The sequence below is a fragment of the Amblyomma mixtum genome, chromosome 3, assembly GCF_055824585.1.
Source record: "Amblyomma mixtum isolate Tamu chromosome 3, ASM5582458v1, whole genome shotgun sequence".
NCBI lineage: Eukaryota > Metazoa > Arthropoda > Arachnida > Ixodida > Ixodidae > Amblyomma > Amblyomma mixtum.
In genome coordinates, this window is record NC_143014.1 from 49,444,336 (window position 1) to 49,458,947 (window position 14,612).

Sequence of the window (14,612 nt, forward strand, 5' to 3'; positions counted from 1 at the left end):
CGGTAAACGCACTACACTCAAAGATTTAATTTCAAAGAACACTGCGCAGTGAATACAGTACTTTAAAGCATACGGCATTGCCTACGAAACGAGAGGCCTCGCAAATTAACACTATGCCTCGCAATCCTGGACATGCATGTGTCAGCAACAGCGCGTTCGCACCATGCAGAGGGATGGTACGTCTAGTTGACTCCCAGAGGGCAGTGAGCAAAATCTTGTTTCACCACATTCGGCTGTTTAGTATCTCCATACAACGTTCTGTTGACAAACTTTGGTGTACATTTTGCACAGCGTTTTTGGACTTTCGAGCACATTGTTTACTTTTATTTCTAATAGTAGGTCCGCTATATTGTTTTTATTTTATTAAAAACTTTTGATGGAAGTTATCTACCACTGTATTATTTTCAGCGCTTTTTAGAGCTTCAATAATAGTGAAGTACAACATCCACGTGACAATGTGGCCAATTTTGTCTTCATCCAAGTCTAAAGATGTGAAGATTGAACTAACAGAAAAGTAGCAAGAGCGCTTTTAGAAGATGGAACAGAGAACGAGAGAAGAAATGTGAATTAATTTAAATAGTGAATACATGTAAAGGTTTTTTTTATTCTTTTACGATTTTACTCGGAGCATTCTTATTGCCCGACTCAGCTATGAAGTTCCGGTTCTGATTCTTTCGAGCCAAGCATATCCACGCTGCTATCCACATAATGCTTGTGGTACTTGTGGTATAGTGTTCTAGATTTGTGGTACTTGTGGTTGTATTCCTTTATTGGTGTGTTCCATTGCTGTAGGGAGTGTTCATGTGCCGCATGTCTGTACGCAAACAGAGCACTGATTCGATAGGCACGGACGCATTTACTGCGAACGTACAGTCGTCCACACGCTTGCCCAGAGCGCTGGAACGGCACGCTCTGTTGTGCATTAACGACAATCGCCGCTGTCTGGCCGGCCCAGTACAGCTTTTAAAGACATGAGGAGTGAACGCGATCTATCGATATGCTGATGCACGATAAGATCAGGTCTCGAAGCCTCGACCACTGACAAATGACGTAAGTGTGCTCTCTGGTGCGCCGTTCGACAGCTCTATAGACAGGCGTGTGGACGACTGTACACTTAGGTTCTTGTGGGTCGTACGTTTCCTTCAGCGACACCTCAACGTATCGCATTTATGTGGTTTCCTGAGGTCATTCCAGTCTACGAATATCTGTCACTGCTTTCCTTCTTGGCACCCAGTGATTTATGCCTGTATCGGACGTTTCGCTTCCCCGCGGTTCCTTCCATGCACAGAGAAGCAGCAACACGGTGCTGCCCGGCATGCGATACCTTCTCGACACACCAGCATGACAAGAAAGTGGAGCGATGTGTGCCGTGGTTCCTTCACAGACAGCAAACAACTTTCGCTTCAAAATTTTATTGCCCGAACTAGCTATTGCGTTCGCGTTATGATTCCTGCTTTAAATGCTCATGTCAAAGTCAAAATGCTCATGCCAATGCAAAGTAATGCTCATGTCAGTGTTCTGTTCCTCAAAAAGCTTCCAGGCTAATCCATGACACGCCTGGTTTATCCTACTGGAAATGGAATGCACGAATGCTGCGAGCCGTGTTGTGCTGCTCGCCAAGCATATACACCAAGCGTTCTTACAAAGAAAAACAGCTTTATTTATTGTTTTTGTAGTGCTGCTCTTCCATTGTGGCTATCGTCCTCTATGTCAGCTCCTTCTCCCCCTTCTTTCAAGGTAACCTGGACGGCGTGGATAGCCTATATTCTGCAGTTTACACCGCCATGTGTATGCTATGTATGGCTTGTACGCTTATGAGAAGGCACGGGAACTCATTATTCAGGCGGCTGTTTTTGTTTTCCAGGCGAGGTCTACCTTGAGCACAGACGGACAAAAACTTTTGCATCAATTAAAATATTACTGTGAACTGGTGTTTCTGCTTCTTCAAACAAACAAATAAAATATCCACCCACACTGACCACATCTCAATGAAGGCGAAAAAAAAATTAGTGCTCCTGCATTAACATTTTGCTGGATTTTAAGGAATTCGAGGTTGTGGTAATCCGGCAAACTCAACTAAGTACACCAGAGATCAGAGCCTGGCTTCAACTGGCATGTAATGATTCATCGTATAATAACAAGTACAACTAGCAACTTGTTTCCTAACGAGACCACATGGATATCCTGCAGCAAAAAATACACTGGGTGTTCACCGAACATATCATTCATTTGCGTCTCTGCAAAGGAAAGCAACTGTGAAACATCGAAGCACAGTACGTCTCGTCGACGACAGTTTTAAAGAAGAGTGCTACCACTGCCACCAACAGATGCAAAAGCCATCTACTAAAACTACTGAAAGTACTTCTGCTCAGGAAGTGCCGCCTTTTGTCCTATATTTTTTTTTTCCACTGGCAGACACATTGAAGGGAGTGTAACCCGTAATATACCCAAAAAGAACATTTATTATCCATTTAACAGCAAATGCCATATTTTACCGAGACATTGTTACGTTAAGGTGAATTAGAATCATGTGGTGGGATACACCAATAACAGAAAATATCATTAGAGAATTGCTTCAGCTTGATTTATGTGATTTTCAACAATAAATTATTATAAACCCCCACTTAATAGGTATTACAACATTTGATTCTGCCAATATGAGCGGACATCCTTTCATTTCCAACCTAATCTCACGACATGTACTGGTTGGTTGTCAGTCAATTTAAGAATGGTGGCATGGTATGGTATGGTACGCGGGGGCTGCAGTCCTGAAGCTGCACACAGGCTGTGACAGGCACTGCAGTGGGGGGGGGTCAGAATAATTAAGACCAGTTGGAGTTCTTTAACACACACTGACATTGCAGACAACACAGACACTTCAGCATTTCGCCTCCATCGAAATGTGGCTCCTGTGGCCAGGATTCAACCCAGTGAGTCGCTGAACACCACAGCTGCTAAGTCCCTGTGGCAGGTGTGTTAAGAATGAGGTTACTTGGCAGACAACAAAGACATAAGGTGACGGACATTCATGAGCAAAATTGCAGGAAAAGAAGGGCAACTTTCGCCAAAGAGTGCCATCATGGCACAAGGTATTTTTTTCTTGCACATACGAATGCGGCCTCAAATTGCTCAATCAATTCCCTTTTGTAGCCTTATGATAGGACCCACTGTTGTAGCCACACAGCAATGGCCGGACATAGGATGGTAATCGTTTCCTATTCATTTTCTTCCACTACACCTTTTAGGAATGACAAAATAATACAATATCTTTTGATTACTCAAGTTAACAGAAATTCTAGTTGATTTGGGCTTACAGCCTGTAGGCTAAATATGATTTTCGGTAGTGGATATGAGGTGGCAACCATACTGAATGCTGCCTTTCTGGATTGTTAGGCATCTAGATCCAAAATATGTACTATCAGCGTCAATTGAAACGCGAACAAGCCAATTGAAACGCGAACAGCACAACTCGCAGATATTATACTAGGGAGGCAAAATACATGAGCAGTTGATTTTGCCATTGAAGCCGAAAAGACCGCTCTTCTGAAATGTCAATAGCCCACGACTGTATTTCACCTCCAGCCTCTAATATGCTTGATTTTTTCTGCTCGCGTTTCAGTTGTTTTGTTCGCATTTCATTTGACGCTGATAGTACTTTGTAAGCTCTTCACATCTGAAAAATAGGCTTGGCACGATCAAGGCACTTAATAACCCTTTCAGGACTGCCCAGGAACATGAGATGTATCAGCGGTCGAGGTGCCAGGCTATTGCTGGTACAGCTGATCTGCAGGGCACGGAAGTGAGTTTCGGACTGACAGTATCTATCAGCATCAATATATTCAACCAGAAACTCTGTAATATTACGTTCAGACATTTCCATTTCGAAGCGCTATTTGTTTTGGTCTAATGTGCTGGAGAGAATCCACCAAGGTGAATTAGGTTTCAAATGAGAAAATAACTGCTATTAGCACCCACTTCTGAGCAGCCATATAAATTAGCCTTGACTATAAGGAAAGCTGCAGCCCCTCAAGAATCTTCAAAGTTGAAGTAAAAGTCGTCCTGCTCTGAGACTCTAACTTGGTATCACCCTTTTGTAGGGGCAGTTGCTCTGACAACTGCACTAAATAGGATGGCTAGTGGTCAGTGGGAGACTGTATCAACCACAAACTCGAACAATGATGTTTTTCTAATGCGTTTAGAAGAATTGCCTAATGCTGAGTAATGATTCCAGCTTGGGGGATTCCCCTTTAGTTGCCGTATGAAAGGACCCACCTGTTGTAGCCTCACAGTTGTGTTTGGGCATGTGAATGGTAATCCTTTCTTATTAAATTTCTTCCACTACATCTTTCTGGAATGTCAAAACAATACAATACTCTTCACATAATACATCAGTGCCAAGTCACAGTAGGCGCACATGTATGTTGCTCTTGAAACAGTCATTTCTCCTTTAACGACTTCAATGGAGTCATATCAATTAGTTGCAGTGTCTCGCAGACCAAAAAGGTAAAAAAGTATATCAACACTGGTCATGAGTTCCCATTGTAAAAGAATAACTGGGAAATTAACCAGCCTGTTCAGTGGAAGTCTAGCACGAAGATATGAATTTTAGAACAACCACATGATTTTTTACTTAATTTGTGCACTGACATCACACAGCACAGCACATCCATCGACCATTGTTTCGATGGAGGCGAAACGCAAAAGGCGCCCGTGTGTTGAGTGACGTCAGTGTGTGTTAAAAATCTGCAGGTGGTCAAAATTATTCCGGAGACCTCCATATAGCACCTCTTTCTTGCTTTCGAATTCTTTTGACTGCCCCTTTATCCCTTCCCTTACGGCGCGGTTCAGGTGTTCACCGAGGTATGTGAACATGACAGTTACTATATGCCATTTCCTTTCCTCAGAAACCATTTTCAATTTCAGCTAACACTGTCAGCAATTTTAAAAATATGCTTTTGAGCTAGAGTGCTTTTTGTCGCTGTAGCATGCACTATCAATGCTGTATTGGATCAGATTACAGCTAATTAAGACATGCCAACTAGCAGGCTGGTTAACTAATACAGTTAAAACCCGATTTGACGAAATGTAGAGCAGCCACAAATGATTTAGTTAAATCGCGAAATTTGTGAAGTCAAGGTGGGAAGCGCCGCCGACTGGCGAGGCCTTTGTACCGCGCACCGGCGCAGCTTGCAGCCCTGTCAAAACAAAAACCAGGGTCGTGTCTTGGCCGCATAGATAATACTACTGGCACGCTGCCAACAAGCTGCGAAACATTGTGGCAAAATTTATTATTCCCGAAGAACTTCGTTAAATCGGGGTTAATGCTCATTTAATTGTTTCATTATTTCGGGTTATATAGAACATTAACCCCATGGGCACTTGCCGGGAAATTAAATTTGTTCGTTAGATCGGGAACTTAGCAAATCGGGTTTAGTTAGACCGATTTTGACTGTACTGAGTACTTATCTTTTTACCTCTTACGCTCCTTATATTTATTGAGATTCTTGTAGCCCACTGTAAGCAATATCCATCTCTGTTTATAGATTTTAGAAAATGACATTCTCGGCGCCGCGTCAGCGCCAGCAATTTTGGGGCCGCACACTGGTGAAAAACGAAAACGCGCGGCCAGGACGAGCGCGCGTCACACAGCCGTTCGGGAGTAGCATGCTCCTTCGCAGCACCCGACTGGGAGCGGGCAGAGAGCATTTGGTAGGCGTCCTTAGCGAGGGACCTTCGTTCCTTATTGCATTACTGCTCCCGTTTAAGTGAATTACCTTGACGCATTCATGCCCTGTGGGAGAAAGAGAAGACGTCTAAACCCCATAAAAGCTGTAGATGAAGCGCAAAATGACGACGGGGCAGTGGCCTAGCAGACGAATTGTGACGCATTGCTGTAGAGGGCGCCGCTCTCCCTGTTTTATACTGCGCAGGCGCGAAGAGCGCATGGCAGTCTGCGGCTCGAGGCTTGTCGTCTGCTGCTCGTCCGGGCGCCACAAAACCCGTCGCAAAGGCCCGGGCCACTTTTCATGACCACTTCGGTTGCCGCTCCACTTATCCGCTGTTGGTAGACCAACGTACAAGTTTGCGGGTTCGGCCCCGACCATTGTTCAATCCACGGCGTGCCTCCGAAGTGCACCGACGCCAAGTAAACTATGGAAACCGTTAGCATATTTAACTTTACTTACTTCACTTGATAGTCACCTGGAACTTAAGATTCTCATAAAAATATTCGAAGGAACATAATTAGACGACCTTGGTGCCACCCTCCATTGGCTCGTCTCAAAGGGGATGCTTGCACGACTGCCCTTCCCTGCCTCTCAGCGACGCCAGCGAGTATGGATGCTGCACATGCTGATGCGGGAGGCAGGTTCGTTTCTGCATCGGGTCGTGTGGTACGCCGTCAATCAACCCAACCAATAACAAAACCGGCAACTTCAGTTCATTCATTCAAGCAGAGCTAATCAAGTGGAATCGAGATGTCCTTAGCGGCAGGTGGCGAAGCGCTCATCAACACCACAAGCTGTAGACCGCGCACCTGAGCACTCTGCAGGCAATAGCCAAAGCTGTGTTACGTCACATACAGGGAATCCCCGCGAAATTCGTCCCGTCGTCATGAGCACAAAACACACGAGACATTTCAGTGCTGAATAGCTGCGACATCAGAGTACACACGACCGCGTCGAACGCCAGCTGAACGAAACCGCGATTTATTTCAAGGGTACGCTAAACGCAGCTTTCTTGTAATAACCTATTTTCGCTCAATTTTTCTCCTGTCGGCAATGCGAGCGTGGCGGAAAGCACGGGGGGCCAGACCGGTGCAGCCCGCGCGACGATCCGAACGTACTGCTGATCAACAATCATGCAGCCAACGCAGCTCGTGACGGCGGTCTCATACCCCTTTTGTCCACACAATGGCGATCGAATGGTGGCGAATTATCGAATGATTTCATACACCCTTATTTGTGGAACAGGCCGGAAATGTAAGGGAATTGTACGTCTGAGCATCCGTCTCGTACACAGAAGGTGCGAGTTTCGATCTCCAGCGACGCCGGGTACCAGCTTTCTCTTGGCCTCAGCAACGACAACGCAGCGAGCTATAGAGAGGAAAATTATAGGTGTAACTTTAAGGGACAGGAAGAGGGCAGAGTGGGTGAGGGAACAAACGCGGATTAATGACATCCTAGTCGAAATGGGCTTGGACAGAGCATGCAATGCGAAGGTAGGATAAAGGAAAACGTAGCAAGGGGCAGTAAGTTAGGTGGGCAGATGAGATTAAGAATAAGTTTGTGGGGAAAACGGTGGCCACCGCTGGCACAGGACAGGGTTAACTGGGGAGATATCGGTGAGGCCTTTGCCCTGCAGTGGTCGTAAGTCTATGTCGGGCTGACGATGATGCTGATGCTGATGCTGCTCAGTATAGTGTCTCGGGCCCCACCCAGGGTTAACCAAAAATACCGTGCCATGGCGCTATTTGCTCACAGATGCCCTTGAGCCATTAAAACCAAATCATCATCAAATATAAGAAAAAATCTGGGCATGCGCACAATAAATGTCACCAATCAGCACACTATGAGCACACTGCCAAAGAAAAGCACTCTGATGTACCTTCCTGCTTTAACTGGTGATATCAAGTCAGCAACCTGCGCATTCCAAGTTTTAGCGGATTTGACGCCTACATGCGTGCACAACTTCTCTGACTGTGTGGGCTTCTTGGCAATCTTCCACGGCGAGGGATACAAATCGCCTGCAAGAGTACTGCTGCTACAGCTACCGAAAACGAAACTAGTTTTGTTTTCTCGCCTCTAGAAATTTTGTTGCAACTGCAGCCACTACACTGGCACTTGTACACGCGCAGTTGGCCTTTCATACGCCATAAATATGAAAAAGAAAACTCAAATCCCTACACTGCTTCGCACTAAAACCAAATTAACAGACAGACTGCGTTGACACGCGCGGCTTGAGGGCGCCACAAAATAGTTCGAGAACTGGCATACAATGTAAAGTCATTTCCATAAAACCTTGTTGAATAATAATAATAGACTATGATTGAATAAAAATATGAATATGTAGTTATGCAAAATGAATTCTTATAAAAGTTTGCATGCAAGAGGTGCTAACGCAATATGAATGGTCAAATGTTTTTTTTTTCCTACCCTAATGTATACCATGCATCATTTTTACTACTATAAAAACTCACTGAGTACTAATGTACTAATACTGATTTGTAGTTAAAAATTTATCTCAAAATTAGCAATGTTCTCTGACTTCCAGGCACTCTCAACATTTTTCATGGTTGCTTGGTTTTCGTGCAAATATTACGATCATTAAGTCAATGTTTCATTTTATGTACAAGTAACTCAACAATTTCATAGCGTATTTTCAAGTTTATAAGAATCGCGTTACTTTTTTTTATATCTTGAGCACAGAGTGAAAAATTTTATTGCATCTTTCTAGCACACTGTATGCAGACTACACTTCAGTCAGCTGATGTGGCCAGTTTTGTGTGTTTGTTGGTCTTCTGCATAAATCTGCTATTCTTTTGTGAAATACTGTTACATTTACCGCAATTAAAATCAAATAAAAACAAATTAGAGAAACCAGTACGTGACTTTCTTCACATACGAAATGTATCCCGATTTCAGTCTTTCGTAGTTCATATGAATATGAGTAGTTCATATGAATAACATTCCATGCAAATAGCCGAGGAAACTAGCACCAAGCCTGAAAAAACAAAGGAAAAAAATGCTCCAGGCAATGATCGCTGTGCCTCAACTGTCTTCCTTGAAGCAGCGCTTCCTGACCGGTCGGCGCCAAGCTCGTTGCGCACTCTAAGCACGTAATCATGAACCACACATTACTGATATGCATCTCCGAAAGTCCTCAAGTGCATGTAGAAATCAGAAATTTATTCACTGCATGCACATGTGTATGCGCAGAGGGTTGGATAACCGCGCGAACGCGCGTTTTATTCTCGATGCACGCTCGGCTCAGACCTGCGCTGGGAACAAAAACAGCAAAAGAGAAAAAAAAGCGTGCAGTCTTTCTATCAGGAATGATACATGGGGGAACAATAATCGTGCAGCCGTCTCTTTGCAGACCGATAAATTTGTCCCAAACGAATACATGTATGCATTTAATTTATTGACAAACAAGTGAGTATAAGCCTTCTGAAAGTTTCGGCAAACAAGGGAGCCTTGCGCACACAAGCGTTTTAAAAACACGAGCTACTACGTGAAAAAGGTGAGAAAAATACTACAACTAACGGAAGATTTTTTTTTCTTGCTTTTTCTCCTTCCGTGAGCGGAGCTAGCGAAACTTTCTCAAGCACAAGCCCTTTGCGTTGAGCGGGTACCGAAGGCCAGCGAAAATTTCCAACTTGTTGGAACCTCGCCGCTAACCGCCGCGACGACTCAAAAAGAGGTTTTTTGCGCCGCGGCGGCTGGATTCTCTAGCGTTTTCGCTTGCAGGTGAAACAGGCTCAACGCACATTCGCCGCCGCTGCGTCGGAACAGGAATCAAAGTAAAAAAAAAAAAAATGGAGGGAGGGAGGAAGGGGATAAATCAGATAAAACACCTTAATTTACTGGGTAAGATGGCCCTCACCACCGCGCAGATACAAAAGAATGTCTGTAGTTATCTAGTTATATGATACATGCCTTTCGAAAGGGGGCGCTCGGTAAAAAAAACAAAAAAGAAGCAGCAGACGACGCGCGTTGACGCTTTCGCTTTCCGGTTCTTTGTGGTGATCAATTAAATGTTCGTCCGTAAGAAGTTGGCACGCGCGGGGAAAAACTAATTTTAATAGTGCCCATGCCATGTGGATGCTACAATTCCCGCAGACCACCGAGACTTTTCCGGCAAAATTCGGGGATAACTATGGAGCGGCATACCAGGACTCACGGGCGCCAGATGCAACATGCCTCTGCAGATTTTTTTTTTTTTCTGATGCATCGCTTCTTTCAAAGCGTCACCAGTAGAACCATTCGCATGCTTTTTCTTTTTCTTTTTTCAGAGATTCGGCAATTATAAAACAGTACGGGTCAGAGGAAGAACTGTCGACACTAATGTCATCATCTATTTCCCTTTTTAACGAAATCAGTCGGCGTTCGTTTCCTGTCAGTTAAACAGCGCAGTATTTAAGTTATTAGTTCCTTAACAACACAATTCCCCAATAAACGGCCCTCCCTTTATAAATAAACAGCTCATTCATTCGGTGCGGATACGGCGGCGCCTATGGCCCCGGTGCAGGTGAGAAAACGTAACTGGGCGATTATTGTCTTAACAGAAATGTCTGGAAGCTTTTTTTGCTAAACTTCTATACTCTCTTGGAGCACACGCCGCCTTCCACGGGCCTGGGCACATATTTTTCAGTATTTTTTTTTATTCATCTCACACACACTCTGACCAAAGTCTTCTTCTGGGTTGACTGGACGGAGGCAAGACACACGATTTTTCACGACTCTTACAAAAAAAAAACGAAAAAAAAGTGCCTCCGTCCAGTCAACGCTCTGAAGGATGTGCACGCTGACCAAGCAGATCTCTGCACAAATGCATGCGTTCCAGTCTGAACTGCAGTGTAGAGTATCATCAGAAAGCTCTGGCGCATTTTACAAATATCCTTTCGCCAAGTATTCAGAGAAAGCCTACAAAGTTTATGTTACGTACAGTAACTGATCCTGATGCCCGAATGGTGTCTGCAAGATATGGCTCCCTTTGTGGCCTGATCAGAGCAATGTGAAGTGACTGAAGATCGTGAAAACTGCAGACTCTGTCTACTCCTCGTCACCCCCTCTCAAGGCCATGCGCCTTAATTACCCAATAAAGGACTTTCAACTCAAGTGGCTGCAGTCACATTCCTGCCCACGGAATAAATAAAACTCGCCACTAGTTTGCCAAAAGCAAGGGAAGGAGGAGGTCAGAGGAGGTCTTAGGCGCGGATTGGGGTATGTTCCCCCTCCCCGCGGTGGGCTCCTCCTCTAGGCCAGCAAGGGATCCAATCCATCCAATCTGTTCGCATTCGTAAAGCGCGCCGCGCACCGCGTTCCACTGAAGTTCGCGCATGCGTGAAAAGAAACTATGACGAAGTGGCCAGACTTTCCCGTTTTTGTGTTGCCAGACTTTTGAGCTTAGCAGTTATATTCAAAATACAAGACGTCGCTTCGCATGCCGAAGTATTCATTTCAAAACAAAAATGAGCGCTTGTTTATATTAATACTTTGTCTTGTAAATTGCCGACACAAAAAGTTTGTGTCAATGTGGCCGGATTGTTGCTGGTAAAGGCTGAATACGGTGTAAGCAGTGTAAGCGCCTGGTTGCTATCATTGCGAATAAAGATGTTTGTTCCAATTTATTACTGCACCTAAAACTTGCCCACATTGTGGATTACGCTTCTCAGGCGCAATAAATAAGCCCAACTCGATGAAAACATATGAGCGTCCGATTTCGGCCAGATATTTTCCTCGAGTGCCATCTCACCACACTGGGACAATTGTGAAGCCGCGAAAGGCAGGCATAAAATTTTGTCTTTACGAATGAGCCTCTGAATATGACACGTTTCAACACTTTTGGGTGCCTTGATCGCATAACCGCCTTCCCACATGGGAACGGTTCAATGGCTGAACGATGCCGCGGTTTCCCCCCAGCCCTGTTTTGCGGAAGAGCACGAACGAGTCTGCGGGTCTGGTTCAAGCCAGCTCGAAAAGCAGCTCGGAGACTGACATTCCTGTTAACATGAGGTGCGTATAACAGAGTTTTAGCTCCGACAGAGGGTAAATACGCTAACTATGGAAACTACTACAGTACGGCAAGTGTGGCTGGGCAAGCGCGGCAACGGTAGCAAGGGCAACGCGTTACCGCATTGGCCGTACGGAGGGACGGCCGTACGGCTGTCCGGCGGTGCTAAAACCCTACAACTGCGATTTATAAAGACAACGAAAATCGAACAAAACTGTTGTCGAGTTCTCCGGCATATTTCTTAATTAGGCGCGATTTGGGGGTAAAAGGCGCGAAACACAGCGTCGGAGGTGCGCGCAGTGCCTTGGTAGCGGCGTCCTGCGCGAGGAAAGGAATATCCGATGGTAACCAGGCGGGCCTACTTTCTAGCCGAGCCCCAGCGGAGAGCGACAGGCGATGGAGCAATGGATGTGCCACGCGAGCCGCAAACGGAATGGCCATCACGTGAATGCAGCCATTCATTCGCGCAGACACCAGTTTCAACTATGTCCAGGCAAAGTACCATCGCCGAAATTGTTAACCCTTCGTTTTGTTTATGCCCAACTTTCAATGCGATCCTTTTAAAGCAAGGGCTTCGTGAGGAGCCTGCAGATTGGCATAAAAGGTCAGCTGGAGCTTCCCGAAAAAAATGTCGGAGCCGCGAAAATGCATTCCAATAATTCTAGTCGGCAGCCGGTCAAGGGGGATACAAAACATGGCCGGGATGTCCAAGCAACGCAGCGTTTGTTGTCAGCGCGCAACAACCATCAGCAAACTTCGACCAATAGATGCATAGCAGCAGCTAAATATTTGTGCAGCACTGCACCTCACACAGTGCGGGTTTTCTTCACACGAGCATGCACAAGCGGCAGCATGACTTCATGGCAGGGTGCGCGACTTGGGTATCTACATCAGAACCACTGCAATCAGCAAAAAGCTGAACTTGCTTTCAAAATTTTAACCATGGACCAAGGCCAGTCTCTTTGTAATATGCTGTGAATACTAAAGGTGGTGCAAATCCCATCTTTTATGTAGTACATGTCATACCATAGTAAAAAAACTGCAGAATCAACATACTGCCACATCCTGTCCAAAGCACCATTTGTTCCAGGCACCTGTAGTGAACTAAATTTCCTATTTTGTTTGCTTCTGATTGCAGAATAGCAGCTGGTACTTTAACTGCACACACCATGTATTCCTGGCAGTTTTGGAACACCTCAGGCTGCTCTAACTGTTGATACAAGCTTCATTATAAGGTTTTTCTGTCACATTTTTCAACTTTGACAGGAAAATACTGTAAACAGCTACTAAAATTTGCCATTCTGAACAGGTCCTTCATCTTGAACAAGCCTAGGTATGTTAATGACAACCAAGCTAGAACAAGCCACATTATGCTACAGCAACACCAGTGCTTGGGACAACAGGGCAGTGAGATCTGCTATGAAGATAAGGTATGCAATGCTAGAGCTGGTAATATGCACCTGATGTGAGTAATGGAGCCTTTCTGATGAGGGGCCACGTGTACGCGCATGCACAGAACTCTCCATTCTGATTAATGTGTTCTGGGATGCAGGTACGAAATTTCTGCCCACCATGGCTTGTGTGATGCTTGCAAACCAAAATCATGAAAGTGGTGATGACCAAGCATTTATCACACTCTCTTGGAAATCACATTATTTGTACATGGGAACTGTGGAATACTGAGTGCATGGTGCATTTATCACGTAAATATGTGTAATAGTGGCCTCTCACTTCAAAATGAATATGTAGGAAATAATTTTCATTGAATATATGGGACAAAGAAATAGGTTGGCATCCATGAAGTTGTAAAAAATAATGGATTAGCTACTAGCCCTAACACAATCCATAACACTCTGCATGTTATATGTAGCACTCTAGCTCAGAGTATTATAATCGCTTGTTCTTTCAGAAACCTGTGAAACGACCACTAACGGGATCCGTATAGTTGTCGCCATGAGTGACAAGGAGAACATCCAGCAAGTTCACCAAACAAAAAATGGCTATGTCAGCACTACCTCGGAGGTAATAAAATGTACATGAATTATGGCGTACCAGGCATATGCCCTACATTTTTACATTTTTATGTGTTCTTGTGTCTTGAGTGAGAATTTCTCTAAACTCTTTATGAATAATAATGTTTCTTAAACACTTTTAAACTTCAGAATACTTCAAAGCTAACTGAAGGTTACAAATTATGGCATCTCTATTTCTTGTTATAGAAAACATAATCACTTTTCCATAACAAGAAATAAAGATGGACATCGTGAAATTCTGCGATGCACATAATAGGAAGTGCTCCACGGTGGTCTTACTTCTTTCTTCCCTGATGCGGTGGAATGTTTTACTGAAGGGCACTAGCTATGTTTTCTTCAGGAAACAGCTTCGGATAATAAAGAAAATAATTCATTGGGCACAAACGTGTTTCATAAAGAATAAGGCCACAAACCTGCTAACATGGAAGTGCATGGCATACGTAAATTTTTAAGGTTTTTGAGCCAGTCATGTTGTTTTTGTGGAATAGAGGGTTCAGATACACACACAGATTTTCAGATTTTTGCCTGCAGTAGAACATGACACATGTCTGAAAAGATTAAGGCAGGCCTTTAAAATATCACTTTTCATGCATCGTGCAGGGGCTCATCATAAAACTCACCTTGTGTCCTCCTCTGCATCTGTGGAAAGGCTCTCCCACCTGACGTCGACGTGAAGGAGGTAATAAAGAGTAAAATAAGCATTCTTACAAATTCAAGTGAGACTTGACAACCCTACTGAAAAGATTTGCAATAGTCGAAACCGGATACACTGAACTTAAAGGGAATCACGAAATAGTTCGATATATCTAGAATTCGAAATATAAAAAATGGGAATAGATCAGTTTA

The 14,612-nt window shown here is 44.4% G+C and overlaps 2 protein-coding genes and 1 long non-coding RNA gene across 12 annotated transcripts in view; 1 reads left to right on the plus strand and 2 right to left on the minus strand.

The window, feature by feature from the left end:
* The window catches only part of LOC149350121 (uncharacterized), a 602,760-nt gene that overhangs the window by 574,468 nt on the left and 13,680 nt on the right, over positions 1–14,612 (minus strand). For both annotated transcript variants that reach the window (XM_089579110.1, XM_089579107.1), the window contains exon 3: positions 14,387–14,425. In XM_089579110.1, coding sequence (XP_089435236.1) covers positions 14,387–14,425 — 39 coding nt within the window. The remainder of the gene's footprint in view (positions 1–14,386; positions 14,426–14,612) is intronic.
* LOC149350138 (deoxynucleotidyltransferase terminal-interacting protein 1) overlaps positions 1–14,612 on the minus strand; it is a 280,102-nt gene that overhangs the window by 152,755 nt on the left and 112,735 nt on the right. The gene's annotated exons all lie outside the window — the stretch shown is intronic.
* LOC149350144 (uncharacterized) overlaps positions 11,396–14,612 on the plus strand; it is a 33,646-nt gene continuing 30,429 nt past the window's right edge. For 2 of the 9 annotated variants that reach the window (XR_016290249.1, XR_016290248.1), the window contains exons 1-5: positions 11,439–11,735; positions 12,872–12,968; positions 13,043–13,163; positions 13,643–13,755; positions 14,367–14,445. This is a non-coding gene — a long non-coding RNA (uncharacterized LOC149350144). Of the gene's footprint in view, positions 11,736–12,871; positions 12,969–13,042; positions 13,164–13,642; positions 13,756–14,366; positions 14,446–14,612 lie in introns of all 9 variants that reach the window. The other 7 variants (XR_016290243.1, XR_016290244.1, XR_016290247.1 and 4 more) reach the window with 5 other exon arrangements.